The sequence below is a fragment of the Oryzias latipes genome, chromosome 23 (genome assembly GCF_053564925.1).
Source record: "Oryzias latipes strain Hd-rR chromosome 23, Olatipes_Hd-rR_3.1".
NCBI classification, from domain to species: Eukaryota; Metazoa; Chordata; class Actinopteri; order Beloniformes; family Adrianichthyidae; genus Oryzias; species Oryzias latipes.
The window spans coordinates 16,196,068-16,220,577 of NC_136259.1; the positions used below are offsets into that span (position 1 = coordinate 16,196,068).

The 24,510-nt window shown below is 37.6% G+C and overlaps 1 protein-coding gene across 1 annotated transcript; it reads left to right on the forward strand.

The window, feature by feature from the left end:
* The first annotated feature begins 307 nt into the window (after positions 1 to 307).
* On the forward strand, positions 308 to 12,602 carry pkp2 (plakophilin 2). The gene is made up of 13 exons (XM_011491075.4): positions 308 to 649; positions 2,874 to 2,938; positions 5,007 to 5,533; positions 5,621 to 5,756; positions 5,917 to 6,124; positions 6,990 to 7,167; positions 8,374 to 8,491; positions 8,687 to 8,839; positions 9,819 to 9,998; positions 10,231 to 10,378; positions 10,477 to 10,669; positions 10,768 to 10,855; positions 11,717 to 12,602. The coding sequence occupies exons 1-13, from the start codon at positions 481 to 483 to the stop codon at positions 11,807 to 11,809; spliced, it is 2,256 nt and encodes a 751-aa protein (XP_011489377.1). The 5' UTR covers positions 308 to 480; the 3' UTR covers positions 11,810 to 12,602.
* The last annotated feature ends 11,908 nt before the right edge of the window (positions 12,603 to 24,510 follow it).

The window sequence follows — 24,510 nt, forward strand, 5'->3', positions numbered from 1 at the left end:
GAATTATAATTCTAACTTTACAGTTGTTTCAGCAGTTTTTCATAATATTCTCAATTTCCTAAATAAACATTTATTTTTCTTTTAAACTTTTAAAATTGATAATATAATTTCTTGATAAAGATATTAATACGGAAAAACTGCAAAAATAAATAAAAGCTGGAAGTGAAACATTAGTTAATTTATTAACAACAAAAAAGTTTTAGGCCTACTTCTCATGCATAAACTTTTCTTTTTTTTCATGCATAAACTGAAACCCAATAATGTGAAAACAGAACTGCGGATCACACCGAAAGACACGTGAGACCTCAGGTAAATTTGCGGCTCCGCCCCCTTTCTGCCTCGGGACCTCCGTCGTCCGCCTGATTACGTTGATAAAAACGGGCTCGATCATCCAGAATCCGCACTTCACGGGTCATCTGAGGGAAACAGCTCAGTCTGCAGAGGTGCTTCAGTCTGCAGAGGTGCTTCAGTCCACGGACAATGAATGTGAGCAAGTGGAACTCGGTTGCGAGCGCGCGGGACCTCCTGACCCAGAATGACACCAGCCTGGCTCTGTCTGCTGCCGGGCAGACCGCGACCTCCTCGGCGAAATCCATCCGAATCAAAGACCAGATCAAGGTCTCTTTGTCAAGGAAGGCAACCCAAAAAAGTAAAGTTGACCTTTTTATTTTCTCCAGATTAGTGTTTTTGATGAGTTTTGTCTGCTGGGGGCGCCTGCATTGTTCTCATGCCATGGTGGGTCTCTATATCAATGGAGCTTTGTTGCACTGGCCCCCCCACAGTACAGGTGATATTCTGAAGCCCAGTGCACTGGAGTTGCTGGGAATATACATTAATTTCCAGGAAACCATGCTAAACCAAACATGATGTTCCCCTGTTAAACAGGTTTTTGCGGCGTTATCTGTTTCCAAAAACTGTCAGGCATGAGTTAATTCTGGATCCCTTCCCAACAAGTTATGCCCTAACCACCCTGCTGGCATCCTAAGTACAGAGGACAGAATTTTTAAGTAATCATAGAGTAGTTGTGAATTTTCACATTTTTTTTTATTGTATAAATCATTTATAGCCATTTGAGGGGGTTCAGAGGGTAACCTTGGAAAACAAGAAAATTAAATTCATTGCAGAAAGTAGTCTTTTTAAATGTACTACAAGTATATTTAAAAGTGAGGTAGTATACTTGAAGTTTTCTTTTTCTATACTATAAATTTAATCTGAAGAAGTATTTAGTTAGTATTAGGGGAGTAACAATTAACTGACTTAATTGATGAATCAATTTATATTCCTACATCCAATCTGTCTGAGGAAAGTTGTTATCAAAAGATCTATCTTAATTGGAAAGTACCACTTGGTTTGAGGCGCGGTAGTCTTATTTTACTTTAACGTAAAGTCCATCGCAGCGGACAGCACACATGTAATGCAGCAAAAAAATTATCATTGTGTGGAAAAACTTTGAATTTTGCAAAAACCATGTATGGTGGAATATTCTAATAATGTTCCGTTTGGATTATTTTGATGTGGAAAAAATAACAGTGGGCTGAACTTAATGAAGCTTACTGAAAACCGATAACTGAATGTAGTCTATATATGTGAATGGATTTGACATTCATTCCTGTTTACTGTTTGTTCGTTTGTACACATATTTAATTTACATTTGACTATCTTGCAAGAAATACTAGAAATCTTGGAAACTTGGTATTTCTCTCTGAGTCGGTTGAATGTTTGGCCAAAGATGCCCTGGATCGATTTTAGGTCTGCGAATCGAATCATTTAAAATGTACTAATATCAGCTTAGTCAACCAGAAATTATGATATGAATCAAATTGTGTTTACAATGAATCGTTACACCCCTAGTTAGTATACTTCCTACACTATACGAACATGATCTTAAGTGGGTTTGTTGTACTTTTATTCAATTATACTTAATAAAATAAACTTCAAGTGTTTTGCTAAGGGAACACATGAGAAGTGCTAAATTAAATTATTTATGGGTCTTTTGTGATGGATTTCCTTCTTTTTTTGTCCTAGACTCTCTTTTGATGCAAGAATCCATTCATGAAAAAGTCTGTGAAAATAATAATGAAAATCAATTTTATTTGTTAGGCGCCTTTCTAGTAACCCAAGGTCACCGTACATAATAGTGAAAGTTAAAAGCAATAAAATGTGCAGTAAAATGTGCTCTATGGATGCCAAGTTATGGGGGGAAATATGCAAGTTGGAAAAGGTGGGTTTTTAGTTTCTTGGTGAATTGTGAGAGACAGCCAATGTTTCAGAGGTCAGGAGGTAATGAATTCCAGAGCCGGGGGGCAGAGTAGCTGAATGCTCTGCTCCCCAGGCGAGGCGAGCAGTGGGGACAACCAGATGAAGGGAGGAGGAGGATCTGAGGGTACGGGTGGGTGTGGCGACACTAACAAGATCTGACAGGTATATGAGGGAAAACGGTTGTGGATGGATTTAAATGTCAGGAGAAGTATTTTGTATGTAATTTGGTGTGTGATCGGTAGCCAAAGGAGCTGCTGCCAACACATTACAGGTGTAATTTATTGGATGGATGGATGGATGGATGGATGGATGGATGGTGTTTGACTTATAATTCTGGAAGCAGAGTTTTGAACATATTGTAGTTTACGTAAATGAAAAATATGTTTTTCTTCCCAGGGAAGGGAAATATTAAATCATAAGAGTAAAAAAAAAAAGATCATCTGGGTTTAATGGGGAAAAAAGGTGTGGTTTCATATATTTGTGTTAGTTGGTCCCATGAAGATACACTTTTGGCTCTCGGGTTACAAAGGTGCTGGGAATGTGTGCACAGTGACAACAGACACAAGGAAATGTTTTCATTCAGCTGTTTGACACACAATATCTCTATGTTTCAGATGGAGGCTTTTCACAAAATAAGTCAATGAGGGTTGTGGGCGTCACCAATGCAAATTCATCAAAGGTACAAAAAGAAGCCCTAACTGAACAGTTTTTTCATATTATTTTTCATTGTCCGTTGTTGTTGACCCTAAAATTAGTGCGAGTGTGAATCATACTGCAGCATTAAAGCCTGTTTGCATTTTCCATATCTCCCTTTATCATTTGAATTTAGTCAAATTGTGTGTTGGTGGTCTTCTGATGTTGCTGTGTGCTACGTCTGCAGCCAATCAGATCTGTGTTCACAACTTTGCAACAAACTGTAAACAGTTAATGGCTGAGAATTGAGTTCCAGAAGTATGGAGAGCTGCAAGTCATGGCTTGATTAATTGTGCTAAATTATGAGGAACCAGGAACAGATCACATAAACTGACTTCTATCTGCTTCCATTCATTTAGAAGTTCCACTTCTTCAAAGCAGTGGATGATTTTGACTCACTTGTGCAATTTACTTTTATATGTTAGGAAATTACTGTACTGATAGACATGTAATAGGATTGTTTTCAGCTCAGATATATTTTTAATATAATTTATTTATCCAGAAAAATAAATTTACATTAACAACCAGTTTGACCTCCATACATGCTTTAAAAAAAAAGCATAAAATAAACAAACAGATGAAAAAAAAGAACAAATATGTGTTCAGAAAAATCCACAAGGTTGGTTTTATGGTGCACTCATCAAATGTTTCGTGCTGTGGTTGCTTCTGTTCCGACTTGTCACAACCAGCTGTAAGCTGAGTTTAAAAAATTGATTGATTGGTATCAAGTTGTATATATATTTATTTAGTTTTTTATAGAGAAAATGGATATTGATGAATTACTACCAAAAATGTTTTTAACCCTTTAAATAACCAACTCAGACATAGTCAATAAAAAAAAAAACTTCTGTTGCTTCTTGCCTTGTGAGAGCAATACATACAATCAATTTTTTATCATACAGTTTCTAAATAGGCTCAACTATTTGGTTGAGCAGGGAGTCTATTTTTATTTTTAAGTTAACATTTTATTATTTAAATGTTTACATTTGTTTAGTTTATATTATGTAAAAATGTTATTTTATAACAATATAGAATTCCTTTTTATTAAAAAAAAAAGTCAGTCATTAACTTGCAAGTTGAGATCAAATTGATTCGGTAGTTTGGCAGCGACCCTCAGCCCAACAACCTCTTCAAACGCTTGCCAAGAAAGTTTTAACCCGTTCACGGCGTATGTTGCTAAGGACTTAAATAAATGTACATTACCTTGAACAAAAAAAGAAAATAACAGAATAGCTTTTTAATATTTTTGGATACATTGTCAAGCAGGAAGGGGTTAAAAAGAACTGGTTCTAGGGTAAATACTTTCACATTATTGGGGTAGCTCATTGTTTTTATCAGAGAACAAGCGACATTTATGGGTGAAAAGAAGAGAAATAGAGCAAGAACTTTGCCATCTTTTCCATAAATTATGGTTTTTCTCCAACGACTCATTCCGATCACCTTTTGATCTATTGTAGAAAAGTTTCCAGTGTTTTTATAAAATTACGATTCTTATGTTTTTAGCCAAATTCAAAGAACCTGTGTGGCTTTCTAGGATATAGCGGCAGTAGTTCATGAGAAATTTACCTGTGTTTTGGGGGCGGAACTGTCAGCACGGAGCAAGCCCACCCCCACTTCCTGTCTCCCATCTGTTTACATTCTCTCCTGCTGACTTACAACTCCAATATAACATTTTTGGTGCAACAAAATCAGCAAACAACATTGGAGCCATCCAGCCGTACAGTTTGGAGCCAGATGCCAGCTCAGATGAGGACAATGAAGATATACATGATTTGTTCGTCTGCAAATGCGATTTTTTTTTTTTGTTCCAGCTGCATTTTTTTTTCATCTGCTCCATATTTGCAACAATTTGAATAGAAAATACTCAGAAATTAAATTTTGAGTTTACTTTTCTTTATATTTGTCCTCCATCATCAGAAAATTTACCTTGAAAACATGTAAAAAAAAAACAAAATTACAATTTTCATCAAACTGGGTCTTTAACTGTTTGGGAAATTAAAAACAGAGCAGCTATAGTTTCTAATATTGTGACAGTGTGCATCGTTTTTTCACAGCTAAATGGATCTAGTTCCTACGGCGGCTCTGTAACAAGCAACCTCAAGAGGGGGCCAACCAAGAGGATAGAGGTGACCCCCCCACCAAGCCCAAAGTTATCCTCTCCCAGTCGCTTTAATCTCAGCATGTACACCAGTAAGATTCAAAGTTCAGGACTTGGCCAATCACTAGTGGCTGGAAATGTGAAGAATTTCCACAGGTCGACATCTGAGCCTTACAATATCAAAAAAGCACCCAACCCCACATCTGTACCCCCTGGAAGGTCCATCAGACAGACTGGAGGACCACAAGCTAGGTTCCCCAGTCGTGCATTTCGGCAAACTGTTGGTATGAAAAGTGTAAGACAAACTGTTGTCAAACCAAACATTCACATTAACAGAGGGTTCAGTGATCCTGGTGATAACCTTCCATGGCTAACTCAGCTTAGGAAAAACTGCCAGAAGTCCACGTTTCAGATATCCTACCCACCTTCTGTAGCCAGCACGGAGGTGGAGCTCCCCTTTGAGGCGACTCAGACGAAGATAAGGTAAGATCTGTGTTTGTATCTATCACACTCAGCATATGTCTGAATGTTTGTAGCCCAAAGCCCCCTTGGTACTTCTTTTTCACACAGTGGGTTAAAGAAGAATCCAGAAATGACTGTGGACGAGGCTCTTTTTTATTTGACCCAGAACAATGAGGAAAAGCTAGTTGAAGCAACCAGTTGCTTACAAAGGACGTTTTTCCAGGGATCCGGTTGGAAAAAGAAGGTATGATTTTCATATGTGAGGTATTTAAAGTTGCAAAAAAAATAACCTAAAGCAACTGCTTAGTCTGCAGCAGCTTAAATTTAGGTTAAGTCATATTTCCTGCTGTAAAAAACACACATTGTCATTTTATTATAAGCTAAACACCTTCTCTTGGCTTTAGGAGTTCAAGCCACTGTGGATTAAGCAGCTCCTGCAGCTCCTCATCCATGACAATGAGGTGGTGCCGCGTGTTTCTGCAGGGGTCCTGAGGGTTATTGTTTACAAAAAAGATGAAAATAAAATTGAAGTGGACAACAAGGAGGGTTTAAACATAATTACTAAAGCACTGAAACGCAACAAAGACAAGGAAACCAGACAGCATCTTACCGGTCAGTATTACTTAGAAGTTTCATTAAGTATCAAATGCCATTCTACTTAATCTGATTTATTATCATAAATGTCATCCCCGACTTCCAACTGAAATGCTGTTTGTCTGAATTTTGATTTTTTGAATTACCCTTTAAGAAGATAGATGAGAGCATTTTTCTTTTTGCTGAGGTTTATTGCACTTTTTCAGGAGTCACTTCCTCTTAGCCATCAAGCCAAAGGTCACACGGTGCAAATTCAAAAGCGTCATAACTCCTAATTTAGCTGATCTTATGAAACAGGTCTCAACTCGTCTTCTATGCTTGCTTCACTCTTTGCAAGCTTGAGAAAGGTTTTGCCCGTCCTTGATGTCCACTAAACGGATCATCAGAGGCTCAGTTTACTTAGTTTATGTGAAATTAAGCTTTTTAGATAGCAGAGATGCTGCCCTAATGGCCAAACTATCAAAGGTATTTGGCAAAACTCAAATAGAAAAAGGCCAATCTAGGTGTTCTTTTTTTTTGCAGGAAGTTTCATCGAATTTTTTTAACAAAATAAGGTCTCTGGAGTTTGTTTGCAGATGTTATTTTAGAAACAAGTACTGCAGACTGAAGAGATCAGGATGGAAAAAATAGGGGGGGGTTTGATTCAAAGGGAAACACCTTTCGCATTAACTGTGAGATGTGGTTCATCAGCGCCGATTGAAGCTTTCAACTTGGCTGTTTGTGTGGAAAACATTTTACTGGTGAAAAGGAATTCAAGTTTGGAACGCGCAAAGTCTTAAGCTATGTCAGTCATGCGAAACACGTAGAAATTGCTGTAATGCTACACAAAGTTTTAAACCTTCCCACAAAAAAAATTCACACATATTTCCATATTCCCCTGCAGGACTTCTTTGGACCCTTTCTTCTCATGACAAAATCAAAGAGAGTTTCTCCAAAGAGAACATTGATGTATTGACCAATGTAATTCTGGTTCCAAGTTCTGGCATCTATAGAGGGGAGAACCCAAAAGACGACCTTGCTGCTGATCCTGAAGCTTTCTACAGTGCCACGGGCTGCCTGCGGTGGGTAAAAATACAGAGTTAATACAATGATCCGCTTTAGTCCGATCACTGCTTAGAAATGACTTTCACACAGTTTTTTTTTTATATCAAACCAAGATAAATAGTCTGTGACTCACTGCTTTTACCGGTTTCCTCACCAGTGAACATGTTTGACTTTGTCTGATGAAGTGGAAAAGTGAAAGTAATCTGTCTGTTAACTTGCCACACCTTTCTTCTGAATTCTATTAAAAGAAATTAAAAAAATAATTCTTTGGAATTGGAATCACTTACTTTGTTGCGGTTCTGTTGAAGTTTCCATAGTTGTTAAGGCCTGGGAGCATGAGTCATAGAATTTCCTTTTCTTTAGTGCAGGGGTGTCAAACTCCAATTCACAGTGGGCCATAATTTAGCTGTAAAGTAAAGTCACGGGCCAAACTCAATATTTATTGAAACATTAACTGCAACTGATATGTAATGTTTAACCTTTTCATATAGTGTCTTCTTATGTTTTATTCTTTTCCTTACAGCCACGTTAGCTCCGCACACAAGACAAACATGGCTGTCTATTATATTCGTGAACAGATAATCTGCCTCCCACATGTCTAGAAAAGCTCCTGTTGTACATCTTTCAGTTGGCCATTTTTGTGGAGGGTGATATTAATTTGTCAGATGTGACTGGAGCATGGCATGGCTGTCAATGACTGTAAACAGTAAAAAGGGGCGCTTGCCAGTTTCAACTGCGCGCCAACATACTAGCAAAGCATTGTGAAATTTGTAGTATTAGCTGTACAGTATATACCGCAGGTTAGTTCTAATGCACATTTGATATGATCTCGCGGGCCAATTGTAATTACACTGGGGGCCAAATATGGCCCACGGGCCTGAGTATGACACATTTTATTTAGCCAGACACAGTAAGGGGGCTTACAAAGCAGGAGATAACCGGCACATGGCTCCCCTGCCAACTGTTACCAGATTAAAATTAATCAAAAAACGGAATTATTGAACAGACTTTCGTACCTCTGCTCTGCTAAACTGAAACAGCCCTCCTTATCATTCCCTAAAACCTTTTTATCTCCCACCAGTTAGGGAACCAACTCCTCTTCCACTGGTTTCATCTTTACATCTTCTTTGCTTGATTCATTTCTAGATTATGCAAATATGAATTGAACTAGAACTGTTTTTTATGGCTAAAGCAATCACCACCTATATTTGTTTTGACTGCAGAAATCTGAGCTCTGCTGGTCCGAAGATCAGGGATCAGATGAGGGAGTGTAGAAACCTAGTTGATTCCATTGTTTGCCACATCCGATTAACTGCAGCCGATCGTCTGAGTGATGACGAGGTAAAATGAAAATCCAGACTCTCCTTTTCAATGCATGCTTTCTCTCTTTTCTTATTTTTAAAAACTAATCAAATTTAAGAAAAAATATATTAGTGACAATTCAAAACGTGCAAATGTTTGTTAATTGTCACTGGGAATTGCCTTCTTGCTTTACTGTATTGGTATTAATCCAATTTATGTATTCTCTGTTTTAAGTCGACAGGGAACTGCATCTGCATCCTGCAAAACCTAGCATATGGTCTTGAACCAAAACCACAACTTTCATCAGAATCTGACAATGAATCTAGAGAATCTGTGAAACCTGAGAAAACTTCCACTGGCTGTTTTTCATCTCTCAGTTCCAAAGAGGTAATCCACCTTAAAAACACAAAAGCATGTCAGTTGGCTTTAAATGCTCACTCTGATAATAAATGTCTTTTTGGTGTTATTAACATGTTCTTGAGGCATTTTTCTCACAATGGAGGACATTTGTTAAGAAAAAGTAGTATGAAATTACATTTCTGAGTATTTTGTTTTATTGGTGTGAATCAAAAGGCAGATGAAAACAATTGCTAAAATTCATTACATCCCTAAAATTGGATGTTTGACTGCTGCTGATGAATAAATAAGCCATTAAGCCTACCCCAAACACAGGAGCATTTATGTTGTTGATTCCACAGAGTATTTTATAAAGTACACAGGTACAGCTAATGATGCCACCCACCAGGATGTTGCTCCAGTTGCATTGGAATCCAGTTTAAGCCAAAACACTGAGCAAATAGTTTTCCAATGGCAACATCCATCTAAAAAAGAAATAGTAGTTGTTGATTGTGGGTCCGTGGGCAGGCCCAATGGGTTTAATGGGTTGGAGTGGTCCATTTGAGTTTTCAGACAGACAAAGTCATAATGTTCCACATTTGGATTTCTTGCATTTTTTATTCAAGTAAATCTGCTGCAGCAGGAGGATCTTATTTGACACAGGGTGTATTTCATTTTGAAAGTAACTTGTATTTGCTGCTGTCAAAAGCAAAAGATCATAGAAAAATATGACACTCTTGAAATTCAATTATTGTAAACATTTAAAAGCTACATTTAAATACAAAAATTAAATGTTTAATAGCAACAAAAACATAAAGTGTATTTTTATAAGCAATAAAGTGGGACTTTGGTCAGTAACAAACTTTACTGAATGGCTGTTAGAGTTAAAGGTTGTAAACCTCTGATTTAGAGTAAAAAAGATCCAATAAAACAGACGTCCCTTTTGGCATTTCTGTATAAATCAAACATCAGTAACCGTTCAGTATTGTTTTTACTTTAGTTTTTGTCTGTGGAAATCTTCTTTTCTCAGGAGACACCTCTATCGAAGCCTCCAAAGTTGTCCGCGAAGGCAAATCCTGTTGGCATAGAGTGGCTTTGGAGCCCCATCATGATCCGAACGTACCTGTCATTAATGGCCTGCAGCAAACAAGAGAGCACACGGGAAGGTGCTATGGGGGCCCTGCAGAACATCACATCAGGAAACTGCCTGGTAAGGACAGATGGACGCCTTCTGCACAGGCATTTCTCACTCTCAATATTTGTTTTTGTTACTCCATCTTCAGATTGTGTTCCAATTCTAATCTTTTTTTTTAATGTGTCTGTACATGTACCTGTACATGTTTCTGTTCAGGTTTCAGAACCCAAGCTGTTTTTTTTTTCTCCAAATCAATCATTTAGTTGAATTTTGTTTAATTTTTGTAAAACCTTTACTGTCCTGATAGGAATCAGAAGCTATTGCTGACTTCATAGTTCATAAAGAAGATGGACTTCAAAAAATTAAAAATGTTTTAGAGGAAAAGGTCTGCGAGGAGCAAGCTGCACAGCTCATAAGAAACCTATCTCGCCACAGTATAGTGCAGGATGACATTGGTAACTACACATTCAAGCTTTGAAAATCTTGATAATTAGGCTCTTGAGGTCAATATAGTAAATTACATTTAAGTTGTATATTTGTGCTCCTCCTGCAGTGAAACATGTGTTGTCAGATGTGGTGAAGATGCTGCCTAACGATGACCGAGGCGTGGACCAACCCAGAGAGTTGACAGCTTGTCTCTGTCAAATCCTGATAAACCTGACCAAAGGTGGCATAAAAAATGCCAAAGCCATCATCGACCTAAAAGCCCTGACAAAGATTAATAATATAGCCAGAATAAGCAATGGGTTGGTATTTTATTGATCCATTTAAATGAAAATAAATGTGTTTTTAAATGTTGCACTACCCTGTAACTTATAATTTACGCTGCTTTTTGTTTTTTAAGTTCTGATCCAAGCCAAGCAGGTCGTGCAGCCTGTATTCTGATGCAACTCATGTGGCAGCAGACTGCACTCCACTCGTACATCAGAAAGGTAGGTATCCGACCATATCTGATGGCATGAAATCTGATGCTTTCTCTGAGTTGTCTGTTAATCTGCGTTTGGGCTTGGCTGTTTGTAGATGAAAAGATGATTTCTGTTGAGAATTTTTGCCATGACTCCTTTTTTTTTTTTTTTGTTCTCATTTTTCAGATTTTTTGGTTTCCGCAAATTAAAGAGGTTCTCTATTGGTAGAAGCATTAAGACTATGCTTTTGCATATCGCAAAAGCTATTTTATTCTGTAAATAATTAATTGTCATGTGAAACTGTAAACCACTTTCATGTTTTTACACAAATCAGTGGAGGAGCTAGAACATTTTCAATGGGGAGAGAAATGAAAGGAACGAAATTACGTGTTTCAAACTGTTTTATTTAGTTCTTGCTCCTTTAAGGATTTGATGCTTTCTTAATCTTTATCAATAATTTTAGAAATATTGGCTCAAAGGTTTATGCTGCCCCCCCCAAAGCTCCGCCCGGATACAAAAAAAAAGTTTGAGGCGATTAAAAAGTCCGCAACAAAGTAAACATACCCCCATGCTGAGTCATATTGGGTTGTCTTTGTTTATCTGATAAAAAAAAATAATGTTAAGATGAGGTATATCAGGGTAAAACATTCAGTAAATTGTCTTTTAAAGGTTTAATGTGATAATTTTGTTCCTCAAAATACAAAAACGCATAAGATTTGCCTTGGATTTACTGTCCATCTTAAGATAGATCTTTTCAGATGTGGAATTTTGCTCACCAATCTGTCTTACTTGAGTCCTTAGGATACCCGAGGCTCAAACCACAAATACATTAGAAGTCTGTGCAAAGCATCTGATGTCCCATCACTAACTCCTTTCTCTACCCCTCAGGTGAGTGGCTTGAGAAAAAAACATTTTATCAACAAAAGGACAAATGCTGTCATGGAATCAGAGGAACAAAAAAGAAAACTTTCCAATCGCTGATTGTATTTTTTTTGTCATTTGTGTCGTTGTGTATTTTTGCTGTTCATAAGTCTTTTATTTACTTCATATTAACCACATGGTTCAATAAAGATAAGGACATGATATAGATGAGATATTAACATAAAAGTTTCTGTTTTCATGTTTTAACATTTTCCGTTTTGGTACTTCTTTTGAAATGTTCTAACATTTTTACCTCTCAATGACGTCTAAAGTTTCTATTATTTTGTATATCTGACAAAAACACAAGATAGTTCTAGTTCACTCTTGTGAAACATCATGGGTAATGATACGCCTTTAATCAGTGAAAGGAAACTGTAGCAGTGGTGCCCAAATCCAGGCCTCCAGGGCCGGCGTCCTGCTAGTTTTCCTGCCGTATCTTCTCTTGATTACCTGGATCAGGTGTGTTTAGCCAATAAGGAGCTTCAATTGCAGGTTGGTTGGAAAACATGTAGGACACCAGCCCTTAAGGCCTGGATTTGGGCAAACCCCGCCCTAATGGCTACAGTAAAAAATGCAAAGTATGTGTAGTTTATGTATCTTTTTATATTGTATATGTGTAGAATAACAGCTGATGAAAATGAAATACAATTTCTTTTTCGAAACTTCCTTAACTGTATTATTGAGCATCATTTGAAGAAAGCAGTAGTACTTACTGTAGTTATTGGAAGTAAATCAACTTTTTTTTGTTATTTATATAAAACCTTGCTTTTCGAAATTGATAAAGAAAATGTACCTTAACATATTTCCTGTTTCATAACAACTTCAATAAACATGAATGAGAAAAATCAAAAAATTTAGGGGATCATCTATTATTCAAATGATGTTTTTTTAAATTTAGCATTTGAAAATGTGATTTGCTGTGATCAAAGTTGGAATTCATATTTTAAAATTAATTTGCTATTATGATAAGTGGACTGGGGTCTCTTATTGTCCCAGATGTCTGTCTAAATCTGCATAAGTCTTGCAATGTCATGCAGTTCAGTTCAGGAGGTCAAATCTTGAAGTATTTGAGAGGATGACATTTCTTGAAAAGGTTGCTAGTGAAAAAAAACAGACTATATGATATTAGGTTTGAAGAATTATGTCAATGATGACAATAACTCTCACCTTTCTTGACTCCTTTTCTAGTTTTTCTATTTCTTTACTTAAACAGCTAAAGTCCTCGAGAGATTCACTTTGTCTAATGAAACGGGTCTGAAGAGGGAAATGGAGAAAAACCTCACTGGAATTCAGGCAGTAGTTAAATGTTCTGGATGAAATTAACAATATCCCACAAAGTAATTACGCCTTATCCCCTTGCCTCTCCCTGTATATAAGCAGAAAAAGCCTCTGCAGACCTCTGTGAGGCCTGAAAAAGAATGACATCATGCAAATACAATTTTCTTTTCTTACGATTGATTTTTATGAGCACGCACTGAACCAGATTTGTATTCAAATGTAAGCGGTTTTTGGGGTCTGTATAAATATGTCCTGCAGGGGGCAGTAGCGCAGCATCAAAAAGCATCTGCTCAAAAAGAGCAGGGGACATTTCTTGTCCTCTCAAGACAGATTCTCCTTCACAATCACTAGAGCTTCTACATATTCTCAAGTTCGACTCTAAGCCTTTTCTAGATCAATCTTTACACTTTGGTGAATTTGTTTAATCACAAAGGCTGAAGCTCTAAAGCTTTTACTATTTTTATGAGGGGGGCTTTATGAAGAAACACAGACATCAGATGCCAATTCCATTTAACAAAGGTTGTTTGTTTCTTTGCAGTGTTGCTCTGAAAATTAGTCTATTTTATTTTAGGAAGAAATTCTAATTTGTAGATAAGATAACATCTTGTACGCACAAGTTAAAATTTCGTGTGCACAAGTTAGCCTTTTGTGCAAACAACTTAGTATTTTGTGGACACAAGTTAGCATTTCGTGGGTATAAGTTAGCAATTTGTACATACAAAGAAAAATTGTGTGCACAAAAGTTAGAATCTTGTGTGCAATAATTAGCATTTTGTGTGCACAAGTTAGCATCTTGTGCACACAAGATGGCATTTTGTGCACACAAGTTAGTATTTTGTGCCCAAAGGCAAGTATTTTGTACCCACAAAGTTAGCATTTTGTGCGCACAGTTTAGAATTTTGTTTTTCTTAAGTTAACAATTTGTCCACGCAAATAGTGGTTTATGCACACATGTAAGCGTTTTGTGTGCATAAATCAGTGTTTTGTGTACACAAAATGCTAATTGATTGAACTATTTATTAATGTCATGTTCTATACAATCAATCTTTGAGGAAAGTTGGAAACTTATTTAATAAATATATACTATACATCTAAATATATAATAAACATTTATTTTTAAAACTTTTTGGATGAGTTACTTTCCCTGTAGAAGCACAAAGAATAATTATAGATGGCTGAAGAGATGGCATATGTCTAAAATAGCCGATGGTAGCAGGTGTGTAGAAACATGAGAATAGATTTGTTTGCTTCAAAAGGAGTGTGTTCTCACATAAGGCTGAAAGTGTTCACCACACTGAAAGAGAAAGAACTCATTCACAGATCTGCTGCAGTGTAAACAGGAAAAATGTGAGCATCAGTTCCCTTTTCAGTGAGTCCATTGTCAGATGTCATCACAAAGAACAAACTGATCTCTGCTGATGCCATTGTTCCAGAAAAAAGAGAACTAATGGTATTTAAGAAAAAAAAGAGAACTTTATCTTTCCACAGTTTCCAGGAAAATTCTCTGTGTGACAAATCTTTCAGGAATGTTTAGAATGTAGCTCCACACTTCAGTTAAGAAGTGGAACAGGCAGAGCTAATTTTTTCACTCAGAGTGCACCAGTAATGGAAAGATACTGCTCCTATCCTAAAATATTTATGTTCTCAGAAGTGGAATAAATCAACAAATTAAGCAGTGAGGATGTAAATTAGATGTGATGCAGCTATGAAGAAAATCCACAGAACTTTTACAAAAAAAGTATGAGTATGAACGCTTATCTCCAGTTAAAATTGTGTGTGTGTGTGTGTGTGTGTGTGTGTGTGTTTTAACATATTCAAGTTCTTGTTGCATTTTTCTGATGATGGTGGACATATGCCAAAAAGTAATCTGCTGAAGTGGATGATGGAATGTAAAAAGAGGGAGAGTGCCTGGCCGTTCCCACATCAAGTTTCCCGCTGAAGCGGTAGCGGTAGGCTTGACCCCCGGACTCTGGCACGGCATAGCAGATAAAGGGAATCTGTCCACAGGTGAAACCAGCCAGACACCCAAACCAGTGCTAGCAGGACCGCCGCAGGGCCCCCAACGCCAAAGAGCAGGGAGGTACAGGAGCACGAAGCATGCATGCCCCAGCCCAGACAAGCAGCACCACACCACCCAAGAGCTCCAGGCACCCCCCTCCCCAACCCCATTTGGGATTTGTTTAATATAAACTTATTTTACTTATTTTTGGGTGGACAATATCAATGCTTTTTGGCGTGGAAGCCAACAGCCTGCAGCTCTGCATTGGTGTAATGGAAGTCCATACTGGTTTGAGAGCTGCCTTCAGGTCATCTGAGGGTTTAACTGTCAAGATTTTTAACTAGGTTGAGGTCAGATGAGATGCTAATCAGACCACTATAGTCATTAATTCAGCTTTTGGTACATTTAGCAATTTTTTTGGGAGGTACCAAGTCCTTTGAAACCAGCATCTCCGTTAAGCTTATGAGCAGCAAAGGTCAGCGTTAGATTTTGTAAAAATATTTTGGAAGAAGGCATGACTGAACATGGATTTCAGAAATCACAATGAACCAACACCAGCAGATGGAATGGAACCTCAAACCAGCCCTGACTGTGGAAACTTTCCACAAGAATCTAGGACAGGGGTGTCAAACATGCGGCCCGCCAGATGGTTCAATCAGGCCCAGTCATGAAGAGTAAAAATTAAAAGAATGTTTAAAAAAAACAAGCACGTTTCTAGTCCATTCCTGTGGCGAGTTATGATTTTTTAAAGAAATAACCGAAATGCGCAATTCCGCCACGAGGGGAAGCAAAGGCTGAGCAAAACAGGTGAAAATGCATATCTTTGCACCTGCCAAAAGTGAAACCTAATGGTTCTGTGTCTGAATAAGATGTTATTTTTGTTCCCCGCAAGCCCCACTGCTGTTACATTGTTATAAGAATGATCAGCAGTGACACACTAATGACCAAAACGTTGTCCAAAAGAAAAAAAAGGGTTGAAGTGAAGGGCTGAGTTTTCCAGGAAAAATGGAGAAAGTTTTATTTGTTTACGGAGTTGAAAGCAAAACCTGCGAGCTTGTTATGTCATCAACAGGTAGCAGTTCTCAAAGAATATAACATTCAGCAATACTATGAGACAATGAGACAATGAGGTTTCACTATTTGCAATTAAGAAAAGAGAGGATATACCAACTAAAAGCTGGACTGAAAGAAAAACGTCTGCATTTACTGCAGCGTGACATCAGTGATGGAGCAGTGACAGACAGCTGATTGCAGACGAGTTGGAGCAAACATCCAAACCATTTTCAGATGCTGAACCTATTAAAAAATACTGAAGGCTGCAGAAGTCTTGTTCCCAAAAAGCAGTCTGTCAAAGATTATGATTACAGATCCAACATCTCTGAGGAGACTTGGGCGCCATATTAAGGAATCCAGTCATTTATTGTATTTTCGGTCACTATTAATGAAAGCACAGATACAGATATGCACAGCTGTGCATATTTATTAGAGGTGATGAAGAGACCGTCACAGCGGAGTTTGATGGACACAACAACAGCTGATGAAATAGTCAGCTCTCTAGTTACTGTGCTGGACTATGTTGGAGTGAACTGGTCATGTGATGTCAGTCTGGTCACTGATGGCGCCCAACAAAGGTCAGGAAGAAGGCAGGTGTTGCCACAAAATTCAGGTAGAAACCAGGAAAAGATCCTTGGACATTTCATTGTGTCTGGCACACTTGAATGACAGTAAATGTTTCTGCACAGGATCGATATGAAGCCCATCGAGACGACTGTTGTTGTGAATTTGGGCTACAAATAAAATTGAATTGATCTGAATCCTGATATTGATGGCTGGCTGAAGTTTGAGGAGAGAAAGGAGGTTAACTCCAAATTCTTGTTATGTTCACAAATGTTTGTAAGTTTAATTTAGTTTAATTATTCATTGATTTGCACATTTACATTTTAGGAAGGTGTTTCATTTTTTTCCGTAGCCCCGCTTGAGTTTATTATAGGATTTGATTCAGTGTCAGATGTAAAATATTCAGTCTGAATAAAAATTACATAAACCAATTTTTTTAAGTGAAATGCATTTTATTTTACATCCATTGGCCTCTGTAAATGAATGTGCAATAATAAATTATTAGGCTACCATGTTGGCTGAGGCTTTTTTTTCCAACTAAGTAAAAAAAAACAAAAAAGAAAACTGTTTTTTGCCATTATGTCACCGGTCCGGCCCACTTGGGATCAGACGCCTTGAATGCGGCCCCCGAACCAAAATGAGTTTGACACCCCTGCTCTAGGACCTTGATTTTCAACTGCAATGAAAAATTAACTTTCATTAGAAACTAGGACTTTGAATCATGAAGCATACTTTCTAACTTACCCCAAGTTAGACACTTCTCATTGGTTCAGGAGGGGTTTGACATGTGGAATGTGACATTTGCAGCTCATATCCTATTCATCTGAGTGTGGTGGCTCTTAATGCACTAACGCCAACCTCACTTCACTCCTTGTGATGCTTGAATGAATTTTGCTTGAGAAACCTCTCAAATTTGCGGTTATCTCTGTTGCTGGTGCGACTTGTGCTACCACACTTTTTCTCTCCATGCTATTATCTGTTAAAATGCTTGGATACAGCACTCTATGAACAACCAGCTTGTTTAAGCAACAACCCTTTGAGGCTTGCCCTCCTTGTAAAGGGTGATTTTCTTCTGGTCATCTGTCAAGTCTTCCCCATGACTTTATAGCCACTTTTTAATAGAACTTGAACACACACACAGCTGCTCATTGACCAGTTGATCAGTCGGTCATTGCCTTGGCGGGGAAATCGAATCCAGTGCACCCGGATGCCAATTTAGTTGGTTATTTTATTAGTTTATTTCATAGGGACATTGCACAAAAAACATTAAAAAGCCTTCCTGCAAAAGCCCCAGAGTTAGCCAAAAGGGTATTTTTTATTTGTTGTCCCTCCACCCAGGTGGTAAATGTGTCTCCCTAAAAACAATGTAACTTAACAACAAAATACAATGTAAACAAAAATGAAAATTACAAATCAACATTATATAAGGGTAAAATTACAATGGGAATTTAAACAACCAATAGAATATAATATATATATATAAAATGTAAATCAAATAAGAGTTAATTAATTAATAATTAATGTCAACATTGAAAATTGATAAATATGCAACATAAACAACATGCAGTAGAGATATGTGTCAACTTCTTTAGAAAGGTGAACAAAACACTGATAAAACCTTTGATTTAAGCCTGTGGACATTTATGGAGGCACGGCTCAATTGAAGGAGGTCATAGGTATTATGTGTGGTGACACATCTGGGGGGTATTCCAGAAAGCAGGTTATGCTAGCTCCCACGATAAGTTTGAGGCTAAGGAAGTTGATAACCTCAGCTTTTGGTTCCAGAAATGGAGGTATGTTTCAGGGTAGGTCAAGTTACCATGGCAACTCATGCTCTGAACATAACCTGGTCCGGAGCAGGTTTAGTTGAAGATTAGTTTGTTTACAGAGAGGTGAAGCAGCATGGCGTGTCCATTTGAAGATGATTTAGTGGATGAAAAAGCTCAGATAATACTTTTTCCACCATGAGAGGATGATGAGACCACATATGGATGTTGTATAGATAAACTTTTTTACTTTGATCTAACTTAATTATTTGCTTCAGTTAAGATAAATCATTTTTTTGTTAGGTCACCTTAAAAATAACACGTAGTTTTCAGACAATTATTTTCCTTTCGTTCAAATTAATTCAATTAAGTAGGTGTAACTTTGATGCTGCCGTTAGATCGGCACCGCAAGGGATTCTGGGATATCATTCCCTTTGCCTGTCTGGACGGATTTGGGTTTAAGTGTGGGTTTTTTACAAAATGTGTTTAGTTGTATAGCTGTTTTACTGTGTTTCACCGTGTTTTGCCGAGATATTTTGTCCTACTATGCTTACGTCTCTGCACCATGAGTGAGAGTAAAGTAGAGGATGATGAGTTTATATAGCACCTCTACCGCGCAAACCTGTTATGACAGTGACGGAACATTTTGTATTGAATTTTTGCACTCCGTGCATTTTTTTCCGTTCTTTTTATTGTTATAAAAATGAGCATATCTGCCGGCTCAAACTTAGACATATGAAAGTTCAAGAAATATAAGTAATTAAGATGGAAAAAAGATTAATGAAGTAATGTGACATTTAGTTAGATAAATATGTAAATTTGAGTTGTATAAACAATTATTGAGTTTGAATAAATTTAACTAAATTATCTTTCAGCTGTGTTACTTTTTTGATGGACTTATAATTTCTATCCGCCGTCATTAAAATCTCGGACTCCGTCTCACTTCCGTCTCAAGTGTCGCCCTTTTTTTTTTCTCCACGCGTTTCCATGGTGACTCCAGAAATCGGCGATCTATTGACAATGTCTTTATGTACCGTGCGTTAACCCAGGGTTACCAAGTCGAGCGTAATTACGCCAACTCATATCCGGTCTTTTGGAACCGACATACCCAGAGTAAGCAAGTTCAGGCGGATTTCAGCCAGAGTTCAGGCTTAAAGTCAGGCTAGTTTAACATGCTTGCTGGAATACCCCCTGATGCGTCATAAGCCATATTTTGAGATGTTTTTTAAACAAACTTTGCGATGCTAGTACTCTGATGCTTTAAGGAACAGAGTTCTATTCCTGTGCAAAGGGCTGGCCTACAAGGACAGCACTGAAGCAAAGATGTGCCCGAAACAATCCAGCACATAACTGCAGGGTGTGAGATGCTGGCAGGGAAAGCATACATGGAGCACCACAATCAAGTGGCTGGAATAATATACAGGATTATGTGTGCAGAATATGGACTGGAAACCCCAAGGTCAAAATGGGAAACACCTCAGAAGGTGGTAGAGAAAAAAAGGGCAAAGATCCTGTGGGACTTCCAGATCCAGACTGATAGGATGGTAATGGCGAATCAACCAGACATTGTAATGGTGGATAAAGAACAGAGGAAAGCGTTGTGGTGGATGTGGCTGTGCCAAGCGATGGGAACATCAGGAAGAAGGAACATGAGAAACGTGTCTTTTGACAGCTCTTTGGTTTTGCCTATGTTGGTAGTTAGACTTCTGACTGATTGTGGGATGCACAGGTGCCTTTATGCAATCTAACGACCTCAAACAGGTCCCACTAATTTAGAATCATGAGCAGAGTGGGGTTGGACTATTTAAAAGCAGAACAGCAGGTCTTTGCTGGTCAGAAATCTATCTGATAATCAAGTGATCAAATACTTATTTGTCACAGTAATATACAAATAAATTGTTTAAAAAAATCGTACAACGTGATTTCTGAATGTTTCTTCAGATTCTGTCTCTCACTGTGGAAATGCACATATGATGAAAATTTTAGACCCCTCCATGTTTTCTAAGTGGGAGACCTTGCTAAATCACAGGGTGATCAAATACTTATTGACCTCACTGTGTATATAGTTATATATAGATAGATAGATAGATAGATAGAGATATATATATATATAAATACATCTTTCTCCTATGTAGGACAAATTAGCAGACTTTCATCCTTATATACTTTTATACCCCTCTTCACTACTGTAAAGTCAACATTAAACAGTTGCTGTGGTGCGAATGATCTTTTATTAGGGGAGGAATCTGATGCAAAAAGAGACTTAAACACATGTTCATTAAAAACAGCTTTAACAAGCTCAGCTGCAGGTAGTTGGTGTTTATTATAGGATACATTACTCTCAGCTGTGCAGAGCTTTTATAAGAGCATAAACATACAAGCACGCATTAGAAAACTGTTGCTTCTGTTCTGTGTAGACTACTGGTTTCTGTCAGATCAGGCAAAATTAAAAATAAAAATTGAGCATTTGTCTTATTCAGAATTAATTAGATTTTTGGAGTTGAGACTAAAAGATGAACATGAAAAGAAATCAGAGTCAAATGCCTTTTTATTTTGTTTTACGAAGAATTAAAGTTAAGGAAATAAAATGAGGTGGTGATGCCCATCTTAAGTTATAGTCCTTCATTGAATTGTAATTAATCGTAAGCCAAAAAGCTCTAAGTCTAAACCTGTTTGTCATTTTATATGGAAAGAAATCAGATGACAGAGAACAAAAGGAATGCAGAGGGAACCATGTGACCATAAAGTCAGTTAATATTTGAACTTTAAAAGCTGGTGCATTGGTGCACACAACATTCCACCAGAATCCTCTGTGTTTATATCCCATTTCTATTTTTATAAAACCAGCTCAGAAATTCTTCAGATGATGAAACTGTAAAGCTTTCAGTAAATCTTTTTTTTTAGGGGATTTTACAATTGTTGCCCAAAAAGCCTGCTAAATTGAAGCAAAAAAAAGTGTCCTCTAAAAAACTGGAGCTGGGATTAATTATTGGTTGAGCACTGCAGACAGTGAAAACAGAGGCAGCATGAGAACTGAGTGATGAGGGAATGCTGTTCTGAGTTGGGTCAAAAAGGTTGTGTTGAGACTGGTAGAAGTACGGAATACTGCAGAAGTTTAGACAGAATGACTTTGTGATCTGATCGCAAAGAAAAGAGGGTCAGTGTTATGTAATTTCAACAAAAACTGTGTATAAAAATTTAGGATTATGGGGCAAAGTAGTTTAAAGTAAAGTTTGACACAAACAATTTCTGCTTCAAGAAAGTTTCACCTCTGATTAACAAAGCTTTGGGGCTTGACAGCAGTGAGACTGCATCTTGCATCACGTCTGCAGATCTTGACTGCATCTGTCAAATCTGTCACCACTGCCTGCAAGAAATCGCTTGTGGGTTGATTGTAGCTACAGCTGGAACACATGTTGGGCTTTGGCTGTTATTTCATTCTGATGGGATCAGTGCCGTTGACACTGGAATGGATGACAGAAAAGCATTATTGGTGTCAAAGAAACTGAGCTTTATGTTTCTTTAAATTAGATTTATGATCATTTTAATTCTGTTTAAAAAAAATACTGGGTGTAATGAAAGAAACAAAAGGGGAACTGTTTTCTTCTAACAGTAGAGCTGCATATTAGAAGCCCTAAAAACTGAGGGTCATCTTCGATTCCGCCTGATCAGCACAGGCAGCTGTCATGATTAACGCCAGGAGACATGGAGATGCAGCCCTGACTGGAATTTTAAAAGTATAAATGCAGGATCTCCAAGTCAATGTTGAAAAGAGAAACAGGTTCTTGTCTGGAGAGAATGGAAAAAAAACAGAAACCTAAACTAATGTGACTTATTTGAACAAAAATGATAATAATTAATGAATAAAAAATGATTAAAAAGAAAATATAGCTTCAAACCTTTTAATGCACATTGATTCTTGCTTTCATGCAGTTCTGTGTAATCCTCAAACTGGTACCTTAGCTCTGCAATGAAGCACATAATACATACATGTACTCTAAATTGTCAAAGAACTCATGTGGGAGTTTTAAGATTTCCAAAGATAACAAAAGTGTTGAAGTTGTGAGGAATATGAATCCACCTTTTCAATTATTCTTCTTTTTCTTCCTGTTTTGTTGTCAGGTTAAAAAAGTAGAAAAGGCACTTTAACCATCCAGTGGTTTAAATTCACCACATTCAAATTTGACAAATCAGCCATACTTCACTGATCATTTTTTGTGTATAATTTGTTATTTATATACTAATTTTACTGTTGTGTCTTATTAGCTGATGGTTAAGTTTAAAGTCTCATGTTTCTGATCTTTAGTTGAGGTCATATGTAAACTTGTGGATAGAAAAGACTCTTGAGTTTATGAATAATTTTTTTTGGTTCAAATTCAACATAATTTAGTCTTTTGAAGAACAAATTGAACCTTTCCCCCCCTAAAACTGTCACTGTTATGGTTTGAACAGAAAATGCTAAAAGTGCAGTACAGGCTTCACAGTTGTGTCTAAGGCAGCACAACATCCTCTTTCAATCATAAGGGGTCACTGTCCATCCATCCACTTTCTGAACCCAATGAATTCATTTTGGTGGTCACAAGGCCTATCCCAGCACTGTTGGTATAAAAGCTGGGTACACCCTTGATAGGTTGCAAGCTCATTGCTGGGCTACACAATTGCACATTCACATTCACACCTATGCATGTTTTTGGACTGTGGGAGGAAGCTGGAGTGCCTTCTTATTGTGAGACAACATAAAGACAACAGTGCAGCCCAGGGTCACTTTGAGAAAACAAAATAGAATACAATAGAAGAACAGAAAAGTTTTGGTTTTATTCTGGTTAATCACACTTTTTGAGACAGGTTTTGGTCCACATTCATTCAGACTGTTACCTTAGAATATGAAATATGTCTGACAAGTCCCAGTACCGTTCAGTCCAATTCAAGGTTATGCTGATATGAACCAATCCCATGTCATGAATCTTCCTTCACCGTGCTTGAGAGCTGTGTTGTTTTCTAGGACATATTTTCTGCAGGGGGGCAGTAGTTCATTAGAAATTTGCCCCTGAGTTGTGGGTGGGACTGTTGGCATTGAGTAAGCCTGCCCTGATTTCCCATAATCCATCTGTTTATATTCTCCCCTGCTAGCTTTAAGCCTCCAACCCCAATCTAAAATGTGTAGTGGTGCAGTAGAAATGTTGAGTAATATCAGAGCTAAACAGCTGTAAAGTGCTGAGTGAGATTCCAGTTCGGATGAGGAAAACCAGGATGTACATGGATCCATTTGTCTGCAAGTGGATACATCAGAATGGAGCAGAGCAAGGGGCTTATGGCACACGCCTGTAACACGCATGTCAGCTGTGACAGGCTCTCTCCACTGGCCTTTTTCGTGCACTCCTGATTCACAACAGTTTGAGTGAAGAATTACTAAGAAACTCAATTTTAAGCTTAATTTTCTTTATACATGTCTATTATCAGAAAAATATCCCAAGAGCATGTTAAAAACACCAAAAACACAATTTACAATGGAGTGGATTTTTAAAGGACATCATTTCCGCATCAATTTGTTATGATCAGGTAAATTGCAGCACCATAATGCACTACCACTCTTACCATGACCAATCCAAACAAGTGCAGACCCCCAGAGTAAACTATGAATATTTAGCAGCTTGTTTGACCTTACAGCGCATTGCTGATAGGAAATAGTTTGAAATGTTTTCTGTCTGCAATCACTTCTGATCCCTTTGGGCTGGTGGTTTCAAAAATGTTTGGAAATGAGCTCATAACCCTTCAATTATTAATAGCATATTTTAGATAACAATAATTGCTTCACTTCGTGAGCTTATAATGCTTTTGTAGAGGTGTGCACCCCTGCTGATGACCAATTTCATATTAATAATTATCAATTCAGGAACTTAATTAGTTGCTCCTAGCTAATGTAAATCCAATTATCCCTGGGATTATGTTTTGTAGTGTACCCCAACAGAATTTCAGACATGATTAGACTTTGGTGTGTTGTTGCTGCTCTCTACCCATCAGGCAGTGCAGACAGCAGTGCTGTTGTCTGTAAATGGGAGCACGTGTGAGAACACATGTCCTGGCGCGCTGCGCACAAAAAC